Source organism: Salvelinus fontinalis, chromosome 6 (genome assembly GCF_029448725.1).
Source record: "Salvelinus fontinalis isolate EN_2023a chromosome 6, ASM2944872v1, whole genome shotgun sequence".
Classification (NCBI taxonomy): Eukaryota; Metazoa; Chordata; class Actinopteri; order Salmoniformes; family Salmonidae; genus Salvelinus; species Salvelinus fontinalis.
In genome coordinates, this window is record NC_074670.1 from 73,651,295 (window position 1) to 73,667,727 (window position 16,433).

General features: G+C 43.2%; 1 protein-coding gene across 1 annotated transcript in view; it reads left to right on the forward strand.

The window, feature by feature from the left end:
• Positions 1 to 867: 867 nt before the first annotated feature.
• LOC129858696 (ephrin-B1-like) overlaps positions 868 to 16,433 on the forward strand; it is a 153,135-nt gene continuing 137,569 nt past the window's right edge. The window contains exon 1 of the mRNA XM_055928023.1: positions 868 to 1,993. Coding sequence (XP_055783998.1) covers positions 1,875 to 1,993 — 119 coding nt within the window. The 5' untranslated portion in view covers positions 868 to 1,874. The remainder of the gene's footprint in view (positions 1,994 to 16,433) is intronic.

Here is a 16,433-nt window from a genome sequence, read left to right on the forward strand (position 1 = left end):
AGTTATTGTGCTGACTTTGCTTCCAGAGGTAGGTTGGAACTCGATAATGAGCGTTGCAACCGAGGACAGACAATTTTAAGCGCTACGTGCTTCAGCAATCGGCAGTCCCGTTCTGTGTGCTTATGTGGCCTACCACTTTGCAGCTGTTGCTCCTAGACGTTTCCAGTTCACAATAACAGGGACAGCTCTAGCAGGACAGAAATTTGACAAACTGGCCTGTTGGAAATGCTGCATCCTATGACGGTGCCACGTTGAAAGTCACTGAGCTCTTGCCAATGTATATGGAGATTGCATGGCTGTGTGCTCAATTTTAAACACTTCTCAGCAATGCGTGTGGCTGAAATAGCCAAATCCACTAATTTGAAGGGGTGTACCTCTCTCTGTTATGTGTGGGAATACTTTGGATGAGATTTTCTTTGCTCAGACAACTTGGGGGGCCAAAGAAAATCACCCAGGGGCCAAATTAGCCATGTGAGCTGCCAGTTGAGAAACCCTGCCCTATTATGTATTGACGTAATAGGTTCCCATGAAGTTCATTGTCTGACATTGTGATGAGATTCAGGGGAGCATTTCACACCACTCGTTTTGTATAAAACATGCTTGACATAGCCTGAAGATGTAAAAATAATTGTAGGTGTAGGTGTTTCCCTACGTGATTTCTAATGGGCCAGTCATTGCATTAGCATTATGTTCCTTTTGCGATGTTCACACAAGCAGTATAATTATTAAGGGGGGAAAGTTTTAAACGGATATCAGAGCAATGGGCTGGGGTAATGGACCGGACCAACACACACACTGCTGCTGGAGTTCGGACCGAGCTATCTGATTGGTTGCGGCGGCTGACATGGTGGGCTGTCCCTTTCGCGCCCGGGCGTCAGGTTACCGTACAACTGTTAAGCTCGAGGAGAGACTCAAACCCGAGGACGTCGGGCTCCACGCAGTGAACGAGAGAGACAGAGGAAGAGAGCAATCCTGACCCTTGGTAGACTAGACCTCTTCTAACTGTGCGTCCTTCGTCTACTAGCCCACTGCACAATAAATAACTCTAGACTCAAGGACAAAGAGCACATAGCTACTGACCGGTCTACTGCTGCATGGAGGCATCCGGGCAGTGCGTGCAGGAATACAGCTCCAGCTCAATCGGACCTCTCAAATGTTCTAGGACGAATAGAGAAGAGGAGAGGGGGAGCGCAGCGGATGAAAGGAGAGGAAATATTTACTACATTAACTCACCGCAGTTTCTCCGCTCTAGGGAAGAGAGGAGAATGGAGGAATGAGGAGAAGAGACGGTTAAAGTGTGTTATGTCGGGGGTGTTGCTGATGGAGTTCTAAATTATGATACGTGTTGTCATCTATTCTATGAAATACAGCGACGGGTAGAGAGAGAGAGAGAGAGCTTTGCTGGGTGATAACATTCATCTGACAAAGACATCTGCCGTTAGGCTACCCTTCTGACCACAATAATAGCCCAGGCTGCAAAGAGACCTCGACATAGGCTACCTGATCTAACGAGGAACCGAGTCGGTTTGACATTGGGGACAAAGACGAGAAGAAGGAACTTCCCCGGTTTCTCAGCTACAGGTCAACAACGGATCACATCGGCTTTCATCCCTCCCTGAACCTCTCAAAACCGGAATTAAGAACCAACGGCTGTTGACACGCGCGCTTTGCGGACGGTTCAACCAAAGACAGGTCTAAACGAGGATCTGAAGACATACCGGACAGACGGACATGTATCTAACATCGACCTCACACGCACCCGACTAACAAACACACGAGCCACAGAAGAAAGCGATAGATAGCGGCTGTTCCCCTGCCACGCGCACGACCGGTCGGACTCTCTCCTCGGCTCGCTCCATCTCCCGGTTGTGAGAATGACAGGGCTCGCGTGCTTGAAGTGTTACCTCTGGATCTTTATCTTCGTATTTAGGTCGACGTTACCTTCTGACGCCAAATTACTGGAAACTATCATGTGGAGCACTCAGAATGCCAAGTAGGTGTCATATTTAAACTCAATAGAGTGTCAAGCTTGGCAAATTCGCTGTGTGTGTGGAGAAGGGGAACTTAAAAACTGTATTCAAATTCACTCTTTTCCAATGATGATGACACGTCAAGTTGGCACCTATGATGCGCATTGGCCTGTAGGCAACATTTCTTACCCAAAGTTGTGTCTTGAGATTGGAGGTGAATGTAAGCCTAGTCTACGTGTCAGAAATGCTATCAGAAGTCAGAACAATATTATCTGGATAGCATTGTGTATTTGGCACATTCCTTAAAGCTAGAATCCTTAATCGAAAACAATAGCAAAGCGAACTTCTCTGTTTTGGTAAAAAGCTGAGGGAGAAATGTAAGAAATGTAACCACTCTCAAATTAATAGACAGAGCTATGAATGCAAGGACTGACCATTCATTATATCAACATTATAGTTTTAACCATGTTTCGAGTCTATACAGTGTTTGTTTATGTTAACTTTGTTTACAAATATTGGAGAAAATCAAACTTACGCTATATTTCGGTTCTGATGGGGTACGCTCATCAGGCATTTCTAAGTTATATTCTTCAAGAATTAATGGGTATATAGGTAATCATTAATTTTTAAGCAGGGATGTAAATTAAGATAATATGCTAGCCTGGCTAGTGACCTTTTGTCATTTCAAATATTACATGGCACATATTTAGGACCCGGGCTAGTAAAAATTGCAGTCTACTAGCCCAGCTGGCGAGTGCCCAAAAAAACATAAATTCCATCCCTGTTTATAAATCCAAAACATTGATGTAATAACCAAGGATTATAGCTTTAAGCAAGTGGTATTCAGCCAGGGGTACTGCAGGGGGTCCATGTATTTTTCTCGAACAATTCTAAAGTGGAAAAAATTAAATTTTATTTAATTTAGTTTTTAAATGAAAATTGCTAGCAACAACATAATAAACGAATTTTGAATTATATATCGGACAGTTGAAAATAGGAGAATATCTTCTTTCTAATGATGTCAACTTTACTTCTCAACTCCTAGTGTTGAGCACATTACACTCACTGGCGTATCTGATATTGGTTCTGAAAAAGCACCCGCAAATAGGCTGCCAGTGCAGCAGGTAACCCTAACCGTTGTTTAACCAGATAAACAGCTGCATTTAGCCAAAGTGTGTCTAGCTAATAGGCTACGTTTAGAGTTTACACTTCCTCTTCCAATGACAAAATGGGAAGGTCAAAATACGTTTTGCCTGGGAGGTGGTCCCTGGGCAAAAAAAAGTTGAAGACCCCTGATTTAAGCTATAACAGAGGCCCAATGTGTGCAGTATTTTCCTCTCGAACACCCCACTTTATGGTGGAATGAGAGGAAAAGCCACCGGCGAACGGTGCCAAGTGTGTCTAGGTGTACTGTAGGCTAGCTCCCAGCTCGCTCAACTCCCTCAAGGAAATAGCACATCTCTCCAGTTAGTCTCGAACTCTGAACCTTCCCTGGCGAGAGAAAGCTGAGAAGCATGCTAGGGCTGCAAGCACAGACACTTTCCTAATTATAGTTTCAGAGAGCCTTATCGAGGCTACTGGCAGTAAAATAATGTGTTCTGGTAACATTTATCACTCACACTATACTGAATCTCTCTCTCTACACCCACATCACATGGCCCGTTTATGGAAATCAATTTCTGCCGCGTTTGGTAAAGGCACAAGGTATTGATTGTTAATATCCCAGGTTCATGATTTAACTGCAGACTCATGACATTCAGAATTATAAATTAGGCCTAACTAAATGTGATTGGCAATGCACCAGCACAACAGTGTGCATTTTTGTGACCACCAATGTCAACCTATCAGTGAAGTCTGGTCTTTGTTATGGGGTCAGTGTCACTGACTGACCTCTACTCTGTCTGACCTCTAGGGTCCATATGTCAGTGGCAAGGGCAGAGGAACAAAACTCCCGATGTTCCTTTCCTCTCTTTTATACTCCCCCCCCCCCCCCCCCCCCCCCCCGTTGACCTCCATAGATTACAGCTAATAGAATAAACATGGAGAATGGACAGAGTATGCTGAATGCTCGGGTGATAATTACCAAGCTGATGCGCAGCAGGAAACTGTTACAGTTCATATAAGGGAATTAGTAAATTTAAATAAATAAATTAGGACTTAATCTATGGATTTCATATGACTGGGAGGTCACTTGGGAGCCAGGTCCAGCCAATCAGAATGGGGTTTTCCCCACAAAAGGGCTTTATTACAGACAGAAATATTCCTCAGTTTCATCAGCTGTCCAGGTGGCTGGTCTCAGACGATCTGGTCTCAGACGATCTGGTCTCAGACAATCCCACAGGTGACGAAGCTGGATGTGGAGGTCCTGGCCTAGCGTGGTTATACGTGGTCTTCAGTTGTGAGGCCGATTGGGCGTACTGCCAAATTCTCTACAATGACATTGGAGGTGGCTGATGGTAGAGAAATTAACATTAAATTCTCTGGCAACAGCTCTAGTGGACATTCCTGCTGTCAGCATGCCAAGTGCATGCCTCAAAGCTTGAGACATCTGTAGCATTGTGTTGTGTGACATTGCACACATTGGCCTTTTATTGTCCCCAGGACAAGGTGCACCTGTGTAATGATCATGCTGTTTAATCAGCTTCTTGATATGCCACACCTGTCAGGTGGATAGATTATCTTGGCAAAAGTGAAATGCTCACTAACAGGGATGTAAACAAATTTGTGCACAACATTTGAAAGAAATATGCTTTTTGTGCTTATGGAAAAATTCCGGAATCTTTTATTTCAGCTCATGAAACATGGGACTTTACATGTTGTGTACTTTACAACTTTTGTGTTTATATTTTTGTTCAGTATATGTATGCATCCCAAATTACACCCTGTTCCCTATATAGTACACTACTTTTGACCAGAGCCCTACGGAGGGAATAGGGTTTCCTATGTTGTGTGTGTTAGGTGACTGTGAGCTGGTGTTTTTAAATGGTATATTTTATTTATACATCCGATTCCATTGGGATTAAACATCTCAGTACTTCAGGTTGGGCTTCAGTGCTCTACAATGGAGTGAGAGAGAGAGAGAGAGAGATGTCATTTCAGCGTGGACAGTTGGGTAATGGTTGAGATGTTGATCGATGAGATTACAACCTACGGTACGTTCCCTTGGCGATTTGGCCAAAATATCATATCACAATATTTTTTTACAGTATGACAGTATTTTATGTTTTTGACCCTAGGATGCAACACATACATTCTAAGTGATTTCAATGGGTCTTTCTTCATTCTGATTGTTTTATACTGTTCAATTCAACTTAAACCAGAAATTGATTTCATTTGAGATCATTTACACACTGGCACATAGGGCTGCACCATATGGGCAAAAAATCTAGCCGTTATTTTTAACCAAATATTGCATTTGCGATTTGACTTGGGATTTAGATCAAAACAATTGGGTGAACTGGTGTAATTATGGAAATAGAATGATTATTCTAATTATATAGTTAGAATGTACCCACTGGGCACAGATGTTAATTCAACATCTACTCCATATTGGTTCAACATAATTTCATTAAAATGACGTGAAAACAACATTGACTCAACCAGTGGGTAATAGTGGCCACTTTGAATACAGTGTTGTTTAACATGACAACGAATGAAAAAGCCAGGGAAGCGTTCATAGAATTAGCAATTAGAATAGCCTACTGATCCCTATTGAGGCGTTATTGTGACAGGGTAAGAACTAAAGTGTTGGTCAGTGTTTCCCAGGGGAGTGGAATCTTTGGCTACATTCAAGACGTCCTCTAGTGATTTTTGTACTTTTCCTGTTGAAAAGCAACCCAATATGGAGACAAGTACGGGCAAGTGGGTGTGTCGAAAGGAGTTGGTGTATGGAAAGCGAATCAGCTATTGTGCACTCAAGACCATTTTACGTGGCGGATTGAGCTGCAAGACGAGTCAATAAGAAGGCCACTAGTGCACCTGTGTTGTATGGACAGGCCTGCCGACCTGACAGCAGGACGCTAATGTGGCCCCCCCCCCCATCGTTTTATTTCAAGTAGGATAGCAGCCTATACAAGAAATAACTAACATTGATAACCGTCTAGATGTCACCTTGATACATGCACATACAGTCTACTCAATGGGGAGGGCATGAACGTCCTGCTTGACAAGCACTACTGTCCGGCAACATACACCTTGTATCAGGATGACAGTCACACTAAGCACACACATACAACGCATGAAGCACCCATCATCAGTACTTTTAATCCAAAATGTACAATCGTTGTTGTGTAAAAATAACAGTGAATTATGACTCAGACTCATCCTGTGGCTTCATAACAGAAGTGCAAACTGTTGTGGTATGGTAGCTCAATGTAATGTATGGTAGCTTAGTGTACGGTAGTTGCGTGGTAAGAAACAGGAGCAAAAAAAGCACAGCTCAATCAAAACCGTCTAACCTATAGCAGAGCGCTCTGACACACCTACGCCTTTCTACACGCCCTCTACTTTCCTTTCCACACCCACTCGCCCAATTCTCTGGTAGTCATATTGAGCTGCAGCTACCCCATTCTCTGGTAGTCATATTGAGCTGCAGCTACCCCATTCTCTGGTTGTCATATTGAGCTGCAGCAAACCCAATTCTCTGGTTGTCATATTGAGCTGCAGCAAACCCAATTCTCTGGTTGTCATATTGAGCTGCAGCTACCCCATTCTCTGGTTGTCATATTGAGCTGCAGCTACCCCATTCTCTGGTTGTCATATTGAGCTGCAGCAAACCCAATTCTCTGGTTGTCATATTGAGCTGCAGCTACCCCATTCTCTGGTAGACATATTGAGCTGCAGCTACCCCATTCTCTGGTTGTTATATTGAGCTGCAGCTACCCCATTCTCTGGTTGTCATATTGAGCTGCAGCTACCCCATTCTCTGGTTGTTATATTGAGCTGCAGCTACCCCATTCTCTGGTTGTCATATTGAGCTGCAGCTACCCCATTCTCTGGTTGTCATATTGAGCTGCAGCTACCCCATTCTCTGGTAGTCATATTGAGCTGCAGCTACCCCATTCTCTGGTAGTCATATTGAGCTGCAGCTACCCCATTCTCTGGTTGTCATATTGAGCTGCAGCAAACCCAATTCTCTGGTTGTCATATTGAGCTGCAGCTACCCCATTCTCTGGTAGACATATTGAGCTGCAGCTACCCCATTCTCTGGTTGTTATATTGAGCTGCAGCTACCCCATTCTCTGGTTGTCATATTGAGCTGCAGCTACCCCATTCTCTGGTTGTCATATTGAGCTGCAGCTACCCAATTCTCTGGTTGCCATATTGAGCTGCAGCTACCCCATTCTCTGGTTGCCATATTGAGCTGCAACTACCCCATTCTCTGGTAGTCATATTGAGCTGCAGCTACCCCATTCTCTGGTAGTCATATTGAGCTGCAGCTACCCCATTCTCTGGTTGTCATATTGAGCTGCAGCTACCCCATTCTCTGGTTGTCATATTGAGCTGCAGCTACCCAATTCTCTGGTTGCCATATTGAGCTGCAGCTACCCCATTTTCTGGTTGCCATATTGAGCTGCAGCTACCCCATTTTCTGGTTGCCATATTGAGCTGCAACTACCCCATTCTCTGGTAGTCATATTGAGCTGCAGCTACCCCATTCTCTGGTAGTCATATTGAGCTGCAGCTACCCCATTCTATGGTAGTCTTATTGAGCTGCAACTACCCCATTCTCTGGTTGCCATATTGAGCAGCAATATGTAAATCAGGTGATAAATGAGGTGAAAAGGAGACTGGAGTGCCACTAAGTGTTTTCTCTTCATCTAGTAACATATTCATGCTTAGTATTTTCCTCTCTGATTTAGAAGATACTGTTGCTCAAACAACATGCTGATTTAGGCCTACACCAGCACTCGTATTAGGCTGTATTAGCTAGCTACGTTTGCGCTGACTCAGTACATTTATTAGCTAGCTAGCCAACTAGCTAGTGATTAGCATTAGCAGCTAACACAATTTATTTTATCCACAACTTGGTAACAAAAGACAAAAGATAAAGTAAAAACCCATACCGGTCTGTGCATCAATACTGGTATATAATAAAATACAGTATATGGTAAAATGCGGTATACCGGCCAGCTCTACATTCACTCACTCAAACACTCACACAGACAGATGCATGACTCAGTCCATACTCTACACAGACAGCCTGCATGACTCAGTCCATACTCTACACAGACAGCCTGCATGACTCAGTCCATACTCTACACAGACAGCCTACATGACTCAGTCCATACTCTACACAGACAGCCTGCATGACTCAGTCCATACTCTACACAGACAGCCTGCATGACTCAGTCCATACTCTACACAGACAGCCTGCATGACTCAGTCCATACTCTACACAGACAGCCTACATGACTCAGTCCATACTCTACACAGACAGATGCATGACTCAGTCCATACTCTACACAGACAGATGCATGACTCAGTCCATACTCTACACAGACAGATGCATGACTCAGTCCATACTCTACACAGACAGATGCATGACTCAGTCCATACTCTACACAGACAGCCTGCATGACTCAGTCCATACTCTACACAGACCGGTGCGGCCTAACCAATCAGAGCTGCAGTAGGCCTATATACCATTGCCAAATATGGATCTGTGCCATTCACTTTGAACTGGACTGTGTATACAGCTTTGGTCTTGAGTAGATGTACTTGTTTTGAGATCAAAGCAAGAGCTGCATGTAGCCCCGTGTCCACATTTTGTTCATATCCTTAGCTAGTTACTGAGTTATTAGCCCAGTTCTAGATCATTTATGGTCAGCAATGGGGGAGTGATTGCTTCCTATAAGAGCACAAAATGTGTACATTTCTAGACATCTTTGAAAAGCGAGTCAGATAAAGAGCTTTTCTTGTCTTAAAGGGGCAGTGTTGTATTTTGAGACAGGCTTGAATAAGCTAAGTAGCCAATATGCACAGGGTAGCATCATTTGTCTGATTCTCTGTAATAATGGTATGTGAATAATTATGCATTTTATTTTGTAAAATGGTTTCTTGCATCAAACACAACATTTTCAGTCATCTCCTTGTCTGAAGGACAAGTGGATAAACAGGTTCATGTCAAGCCCTGCATGATTTTTTCAAAAGTCTCATGGAATGTAGGTCTACATTGAACACCACACATTGGCTGCTACTGTAGGCTGAATGATAGAACAGCTATTTCCATTTTAAAGCATTCTGTTTTTCCAGTCACATTCTGTTAAAGGTCCCCAAAGCACAAACATCAGGGGCGGACTGATACAATCATTTAGGCTGGGATATTGACTCCATCCCAGGCCACCCTCTTCACGCTAACCACCAGACCGCTAATTTTGTAGGCTAACCCTATTTGTTGATCTAACGGGTACCAAACTAGTTATACATTTGGCCACTATGTTCATCTGGGAAGAAAGTTATCCACATTACAAAATACAAACATTTGGGACTGACCAACAAGTTACGGGATCTGTACACTGAGTTTTCAAAGTATGCTATGGCTATGGGTGCACCCTCAAAAACTCGGAATACACCAATCATAGCACATTCAAATGTACAAGGCTAGACACACAAAACAATTAGCCTACACTTTTTAAAAAGAGAATGAGATATACAGCGTTAGCTCAAATGTTCAAATTATTATCTTTATATTCATGCATAAAGTATAAAAAAACTTCACACATTCACTGAACTTGAACATAACCTACAACAATGTAAGTAATTATAATACAATAAGCTACTCTACAAAAAAATGTAGATTACAATGTTCACTCACGGGTGTCCATAAAACAAACTGCACAAAAATAAACACATCTAAATACTGAGTCAATGAAATTGAACATTGGCTACATAACTGCAAGTATAATATGAAAGTCCCAAAAACATGCCTCTGTACAGAAGCTTTAAATCACAGCAAATTTTATTTCACCCATGTCAGCCTGTTAAGGAAGAGTCATAGCATAGCTACTTCAGAGTAACCAGGAAGTAATTACCACTAGTAAACCAGTAGGCGGCGCAGTAACTCACTGCTCTCTGCCATCTTGTCAATGATGTCATCTTTGTCAAGTCCCCTAAGAATCTCCTCCTCTGTTGCCATCAAAAGGAACGCTTCAAGGTTCTCTTGAGTGAGGGAGGTTCTTAGGCGGTTCTTCATGAATTTCAGGGTGGAGAAGGTCCTCTCACAAGCCACCTGAGTGATGGATAGGGTGAGGAGGAACTTGTAGCCTAAACCAATGATGTGATATGCATCCGTGAGCAGATTGTACTTAGACAGTAGAAGATAGCAGCATATCGGGCAGTTTTTACACGTGGAACAACTTCTGCTCACCAACTCCACACTTTCATCAGGATCCTCAAAGCCTTCCCCTGATTCATCACTGGCGGCGGCAGCCCTGGTGTTGTACTCCTCCAATGCTGACTGTTTCAGTCTTTCCCACTGTTGTGCAAGGCTGATCAGTTCAGCCTGCAATGCCTCAACAGTGTCATGTTCTTCAAATTCCAGTAAGTATTTGCTGAGCTCCTTCATGGCTGTCTTTGGAAGGCCCTTTTCTCTGATCTCAGGAAAAGGCTTGGGATTCATGTAGGAGACATCTGCACACAGCACGGCATTTGCTGCATAACGGCTGTGAATACTTTCAACAACAGTGTCCAGTTCCACATTGTGGATCTTGATTTTGTAATCCATGTCTGCATTAGCAATGGGCTCGTCTTCTGCCAACTCACCTGGTTTTCTCTTCTTTTTTGTTCTCTTCTCTGGGAGAGCAGTCTGAGCTTCGGCATCACAGTCTTGCTGCTCCTCCAGAATGACATTGGCCCACTCAACAAAGTCGTCTGCTGCCCTCTTCACACCCTCAAAGTCTCGGGCACACTTTCTCAGGTTATCCTCCATTTCCGCCACCAAGTGCTGTGCTGTTACGATATCCATGCCACTTGTTTGCAAGTATTTAGAGAGAGAGGGGACGTCTGCTCAAAAATCCAGAGAAAAACCTCAGCTGTAAGTCTGGTTTCATACTTTAGGATAGCATCCTTGTACCCTTGGGCCTTGGTTCGGATGGCAGGTTTTATGGTCACATCCTTTTCCATTCTTTCCATAGTGATGACCACATCTGGTCAGGCTTTGCAAAGCTTCCAAATACTTTCCTTTAGGCCTTGTCTTTGGCCCACCAGCATGTTTCACCAATTACATTAAGCCGTCTGTGTTTCCTGTCCTCACTGGTTTCCTCCCATAGCTTCATGCACTTGTAGGAATCTCGAACGAACACTGCAATGTCATTCAGTAGTGAGAAAAGGGATTCACTTGCCACAACAACCCCAGTGGTGTCAGTTAGCACAAGGTTGAGGACATGTGAGTAACACCATATGTGTACTTGGTTAGGAGACTCTCCTGTGAGTGATGCAGAGAAGCCCCTGTATTGTCCCTGCATAGTAGCTACTCTGTCTGTTGCATTACCAACACACTGTTTGATACCTATGTCCATCTTCTCAAGGTTCTGTTGTTTCACAAGGTCCACAAAGTAATGTCCAGTCAATGACTCAGTCAATGACCGCAATGAGTCTCTGGTGGACAACATCAGTGACATGTCACAGAAATACTGCACACTGGTCTTTGGATGTTAAATCCTGTGTTGTGTCCATTTGTATTGAGAACATCCCTGCCTTTCTCACTTCAACAGCAATTGTCTGCTGAATCAACAATCTGATGACTTCAATTACTTTATATGCTGTTGTTTTGGACGTCATAGTTACCAAGGACCCTCTTCCTTTACTTCCCATCTGCTTCTTGCTCTTCTCAATGCAACCACTAACATGCTCTTGTAGGCAGACATCATATTTGCTTAGCAACAATATGAGCTCAAGAAACTTGATTGACGGCCATGTTTTCCAAGTTATATGCAGCTTCGTGTCTGTGTGCTCTGTAGCTAAGCCCACATTTCCCAATAACTTTAACTACATCAATCACACGTTCCATGACCTGCCTCCTCTTTCTGACCTGGTCTCGTTGAACTGACATTTGCTTATAACTCAGAAGGGTACAGATGTCTGGTTTGTTGGCTCTGAGGAAAAATGCTTCTGCACTTTCTCTATGGGTCTTGCTTCTCTCATGTTCCTGTACTCTCTGATGGACATGTTTCCAGGCCTGCATGCCTTCTTTGACAAATGCACTATCACTGGCTGAAGGTTTAGCAAATGCAAGACACACTGAGCATAGCAAGGAGGGAGTTACTTCATTGTATGTCAGCCATTTTCTGTTTGTGCCATCTTTGAAGTGGAATACATTGGGAATGACACTTTGGGCGGTTTGTTTTGGGTGGAACTGAAAAAGTAAGTCAAAATCCTTGGACTGAGGACAGGCAAAATAATCAAATGGATTTTCTGTGCTTTCGCTGTCCCTTTCAATTTTCCCTGTACTGGGCCCTGAACCTCTCTCTGTCTCTCTCTCTCTCTGTCTCTCTCTCTCTCTGTCTCTCTCTCTCGATGTCTCTCTCTCTCGATGTCTCTCTCTCTCTCGATGTCTCTCTCTCTCGATGTCTCTCTCTCTCGATGTCTCTCTCTCTCGATGTCTCTCTCTCTCGATGTCTCTCTCTCTCTCGATGTCTCTCTCTCTCGCTCTCGATGTCTCTCTCTCTCTCGATGTCTCTCTCTCTCTCTCTCTCTCTCTCTCTCGATGTCTCTCTCTCTCTCTCTCTCTCTGTCTCTCTCTCTCTCTCTCTCGATGTCTCTCTCTCTCTCGATGTCTCTCTCTCTCTCTCTCTCTCTCTCTCTCGATGTCTCTCTCTCTCTCTCTCTCTCTCTCTCTCTCTCTCTCTCTCTCTCTCTCTCTCTCTCTCGATGTCTCTCTCTCTCTCTCTCTCTCTCTCTCTCTCTCTCTCTCTCTCTCTCTCTCTCTCTCTCTCTCTCTCGATGTCTCTCTCTCTCTCTCTCTCTCTCTCTCTCGATGTCTCTCTCTCTCTCTCTCTCTCTCTCTCTCTCGATGTCTCTCTCTCTCTCTCTCTCTCTCTCGATGTCTCTCTCTCTCTCTCTCTCTCTCGATGTCTCTCTCTCTCTCTCTCTCTCTCTCTCTCTCTCTCTCTCTCTCTCTCTCTCGATGTCTCTCTCTCTCTCTCTCTCTCTCTCTCTCTCTCTCTCTCGATGTCTCTCTCTCTCAATGTCTCTCTCTCTCTCAATGTCTCTCTCTCTCTCGATGTCTCTCTCTGTGTGTGTGTGCACATCTGGTTGCTCTGCAGAATGACATTAACATGGTAAATAGCCTAAGCTTTTATTACTTGTGTATTACTTTTAGCCTGTTTCGCTGTACAGTGTATGTGCACTTTCCCTAGCTTTAATTTATGTGGCATGAGTCATGACCGAATGCTGGCAAGTCCATAGTCTAGGTTTTACTATTTTTTACTAGATGAAACATATTGCCTTCAATGTCATATTATGATCACTATTTTGCACTCATTGCTATGGTATAATTCCTCCACGAAGACGTAAGACGTGCAAACTGTTTAGCCTACCGGCCGTTGTGTCGCTATTATTAGCTAGGCTACTTACAGTTGAAGTCGGAAGTTTACATACACTTAGGTTGGAGTCACTAAAACTCGTTTTTCAACCACTCCACAAATGTCTTGTTAACTTGTCTAGGATAGGGGGCAGCATTTTCACGTTTGGATGAAAAGCATACCCAAATTCAACTGCCAGTTACTCATCCCCAGAAGATAAGATATGCATATCGTTAGTAAATTTGGATAGAAAACACACTGAAGTTTCTAAAACTGTTTGAATCATGTCTGTGAGTATAACAGAACTTATTTAACAGGCGAAACCCCGAAACAAAACCATACATTTTTTTGAGGTCACTCTCTTTTCAATGAGTTTTCATTGGGAAACCAGATTTTTAATTGACCTGCTTGTAGTTCCTGCCGCTTCCACTGGATGTCAACAGTCTTGAGAAATTGGTTGAGGTTATTCCTTTGTGTAATCAAGAAGTACGGCCATCTTGAACGAGAGTCACATTAAGTGTCCTGTTAGATAGAAGAGCGTAACCAGAAAGCTAGCTATAGTTGGTTTTAATCCTGTATTGAACACAGATCATCCCGTCTTCAATTTTATCGTAGTTTGACATTTTTTGGCAAAGTTTACAGGTAACCTTTGAGATATTTTGTAGTCACGTTTGAGCAATTTGGAAGCGGTATTTTTCTATAGATAAGTTTAATGCTAGCTAGCAATTTACCTTGGCTTACTGCATTCCCATAACAGGCAGTCAGTCTCCTCGTGGAGTGCAGGTCGTTATTGCGTTGGACTAGTTAACTGTAAGGTTACAAGATTGGATCCCCCGAGCTGATAAGGTGACAATCTGTCATTCTGCCCCTGAACGAGGCAGTTAACCCACCGTTCCTAGGCCGTCATTGAAAATAAGAATGTGTTCTTAACTGACTTTCCTAGTTAAATAAAGATTAAATAAAGTTTTTTTTTTTTTTTTTGTTTTTTTTACAAATTGGCAAAATCGGTGTCCAAAAATACCGATATCCGATTGTTATGAAAACTTGAAATCGGCCCTAATTAATCAGCCAATCCGATTAATCGGTCGACCTCTAGTTAGGATATCTACTTTGTACATGACACAAGTCATTTTTCCATCAATTGTTTACAGACAGATTATTTCACTTAGAATTCACTGTATCACAATTCCAGTGGTTCAGAAGTTTACATACACTAAGTTGACTGTGCCTTTAAACAGCTTGAAAATTCCAGAAAATGTTGCCATGGCTTTAGAAGCTTCTGATAGGATAATCAACATAATTTGAGTCAATTGGAGGTGTACCTGTGGATGTATTTCAAGGCCTACCTTCAAACTCAGTGCCTCTTTCCTTGACATCATGGGAAAATCAAAAGAAATCAGCCAAGTCCTCAGAAAAAAATGTAGACCTCCACAAGTCTGGTTCATCCTTGGGAGCAATTTCCAAACGCCTGAAGGTACCACGTTCATTTGTAAAAACAATAGTACACAAGTATAAACACCATGGGACCACGCAGCCGTCATACCGCTCAGGAAGGAGACGAGTTCTGTCTCCTAGAGATGAACGTACTTTGGTGCGAAAAGTGCAAATCAATCCTAGAACAACAGCAAAGGAGGAGGAAACAGGTACAAAAGTATCTTATTGACAGAAAAACTAGTCCTAAATCGACATAACCTGAAAGGACGCTCAGCAGGGAAGAAGCCACTGCTCCTAAACCGCCATATAAAAGCCAGACTATGGTTTTCAACTGCACATGGGGACAAAGATCGTACTTTTTGGAGAAATGTCCTCTGGTCTGATGAAACAAAAATAGAACAGTTTGGCCATAATGACCATCGTTATGTTTGGAGGAAAAAGGGGGAGGCTTGCAAGCCGAAGAACACCATCCCAACCGTGAAACACGGGGGTGGCAGCATCATGTTGTGGGGGTGCTTTGCTGCAGGAGGGACTGGTGCACTTCACAAAATAGATGGCATCATGAGGGAGGAAAATTATGTGGATATATTGAAGCAACATCTCAAGACAACAGTCAGGAAGTTAAAGCTTGGTCACAAATGGGTCTTCCAAATGGACAATGACCCCAAGCATACTTCCAAAGTTGTGGCAAAATGGCTCAAGGACAGCAAAGTCTTTGGAGTGGCCATCACAAAGCCCTGACCTCAATCCTATAGAAAATTTGTGGGCAGAACTGAAAAAGCGTGTGCTAGCAGGGAGGCTTACAAACCTGACTCAGTTACATCAGCTCTGTCAGGAGGAATGGGCCAAAATTCACCCAACTTATTGTGGGAAGCTTGTGGAAGGCTACCCAACATGTTTGACTCAGGTTAAACAATTTAAAGGCAATGCTACCAAATACTAATTGAGTGTATGTAAACTTCTGACCCACTGGGAATGTGATGAAAGAAATAAAAGCTGAAATAAATCATTCTCTCTACTATTTTTCTGACATTTCACATTCTTAAAATAAAGTGGTGATCCTAACTGACCTAAAAGGGAATTTTTACATGGATTAAATGTCAGGAATTGTGAAAAACTGAGTTTAAATGTATTTGGCTAAGGTGTATGTACTGTAGCTAGCCATGCTGGGTGTCGTATGTGTGTATCAGTGTGTGTGTTTTTGACTGACCTGGTCCCTTACTGGTGAACATGTCGCTTATGTTGCAGCATTTAGCGGCGTCTGTGACAAGGGCCTTTAACCTTTTTATTCTCTCCCTCTCTGCTCCACCTTTCCTTTTCTGACCTTCCATTTCGTCGTGCGACTTGTCTAAAATGAAATCGTTAGAGAAGCAGGTAGACGGTTGCTATGTGCGTCGGGGAGAGACCTGATGTCATTTTTGGCGCGAGGACACTGCAGCGAGAGAGTGATAGTCGCACCTGATGCATGGATTCTCCGTTAGTGATGGGCATTCCGGCTCTTTTCAGT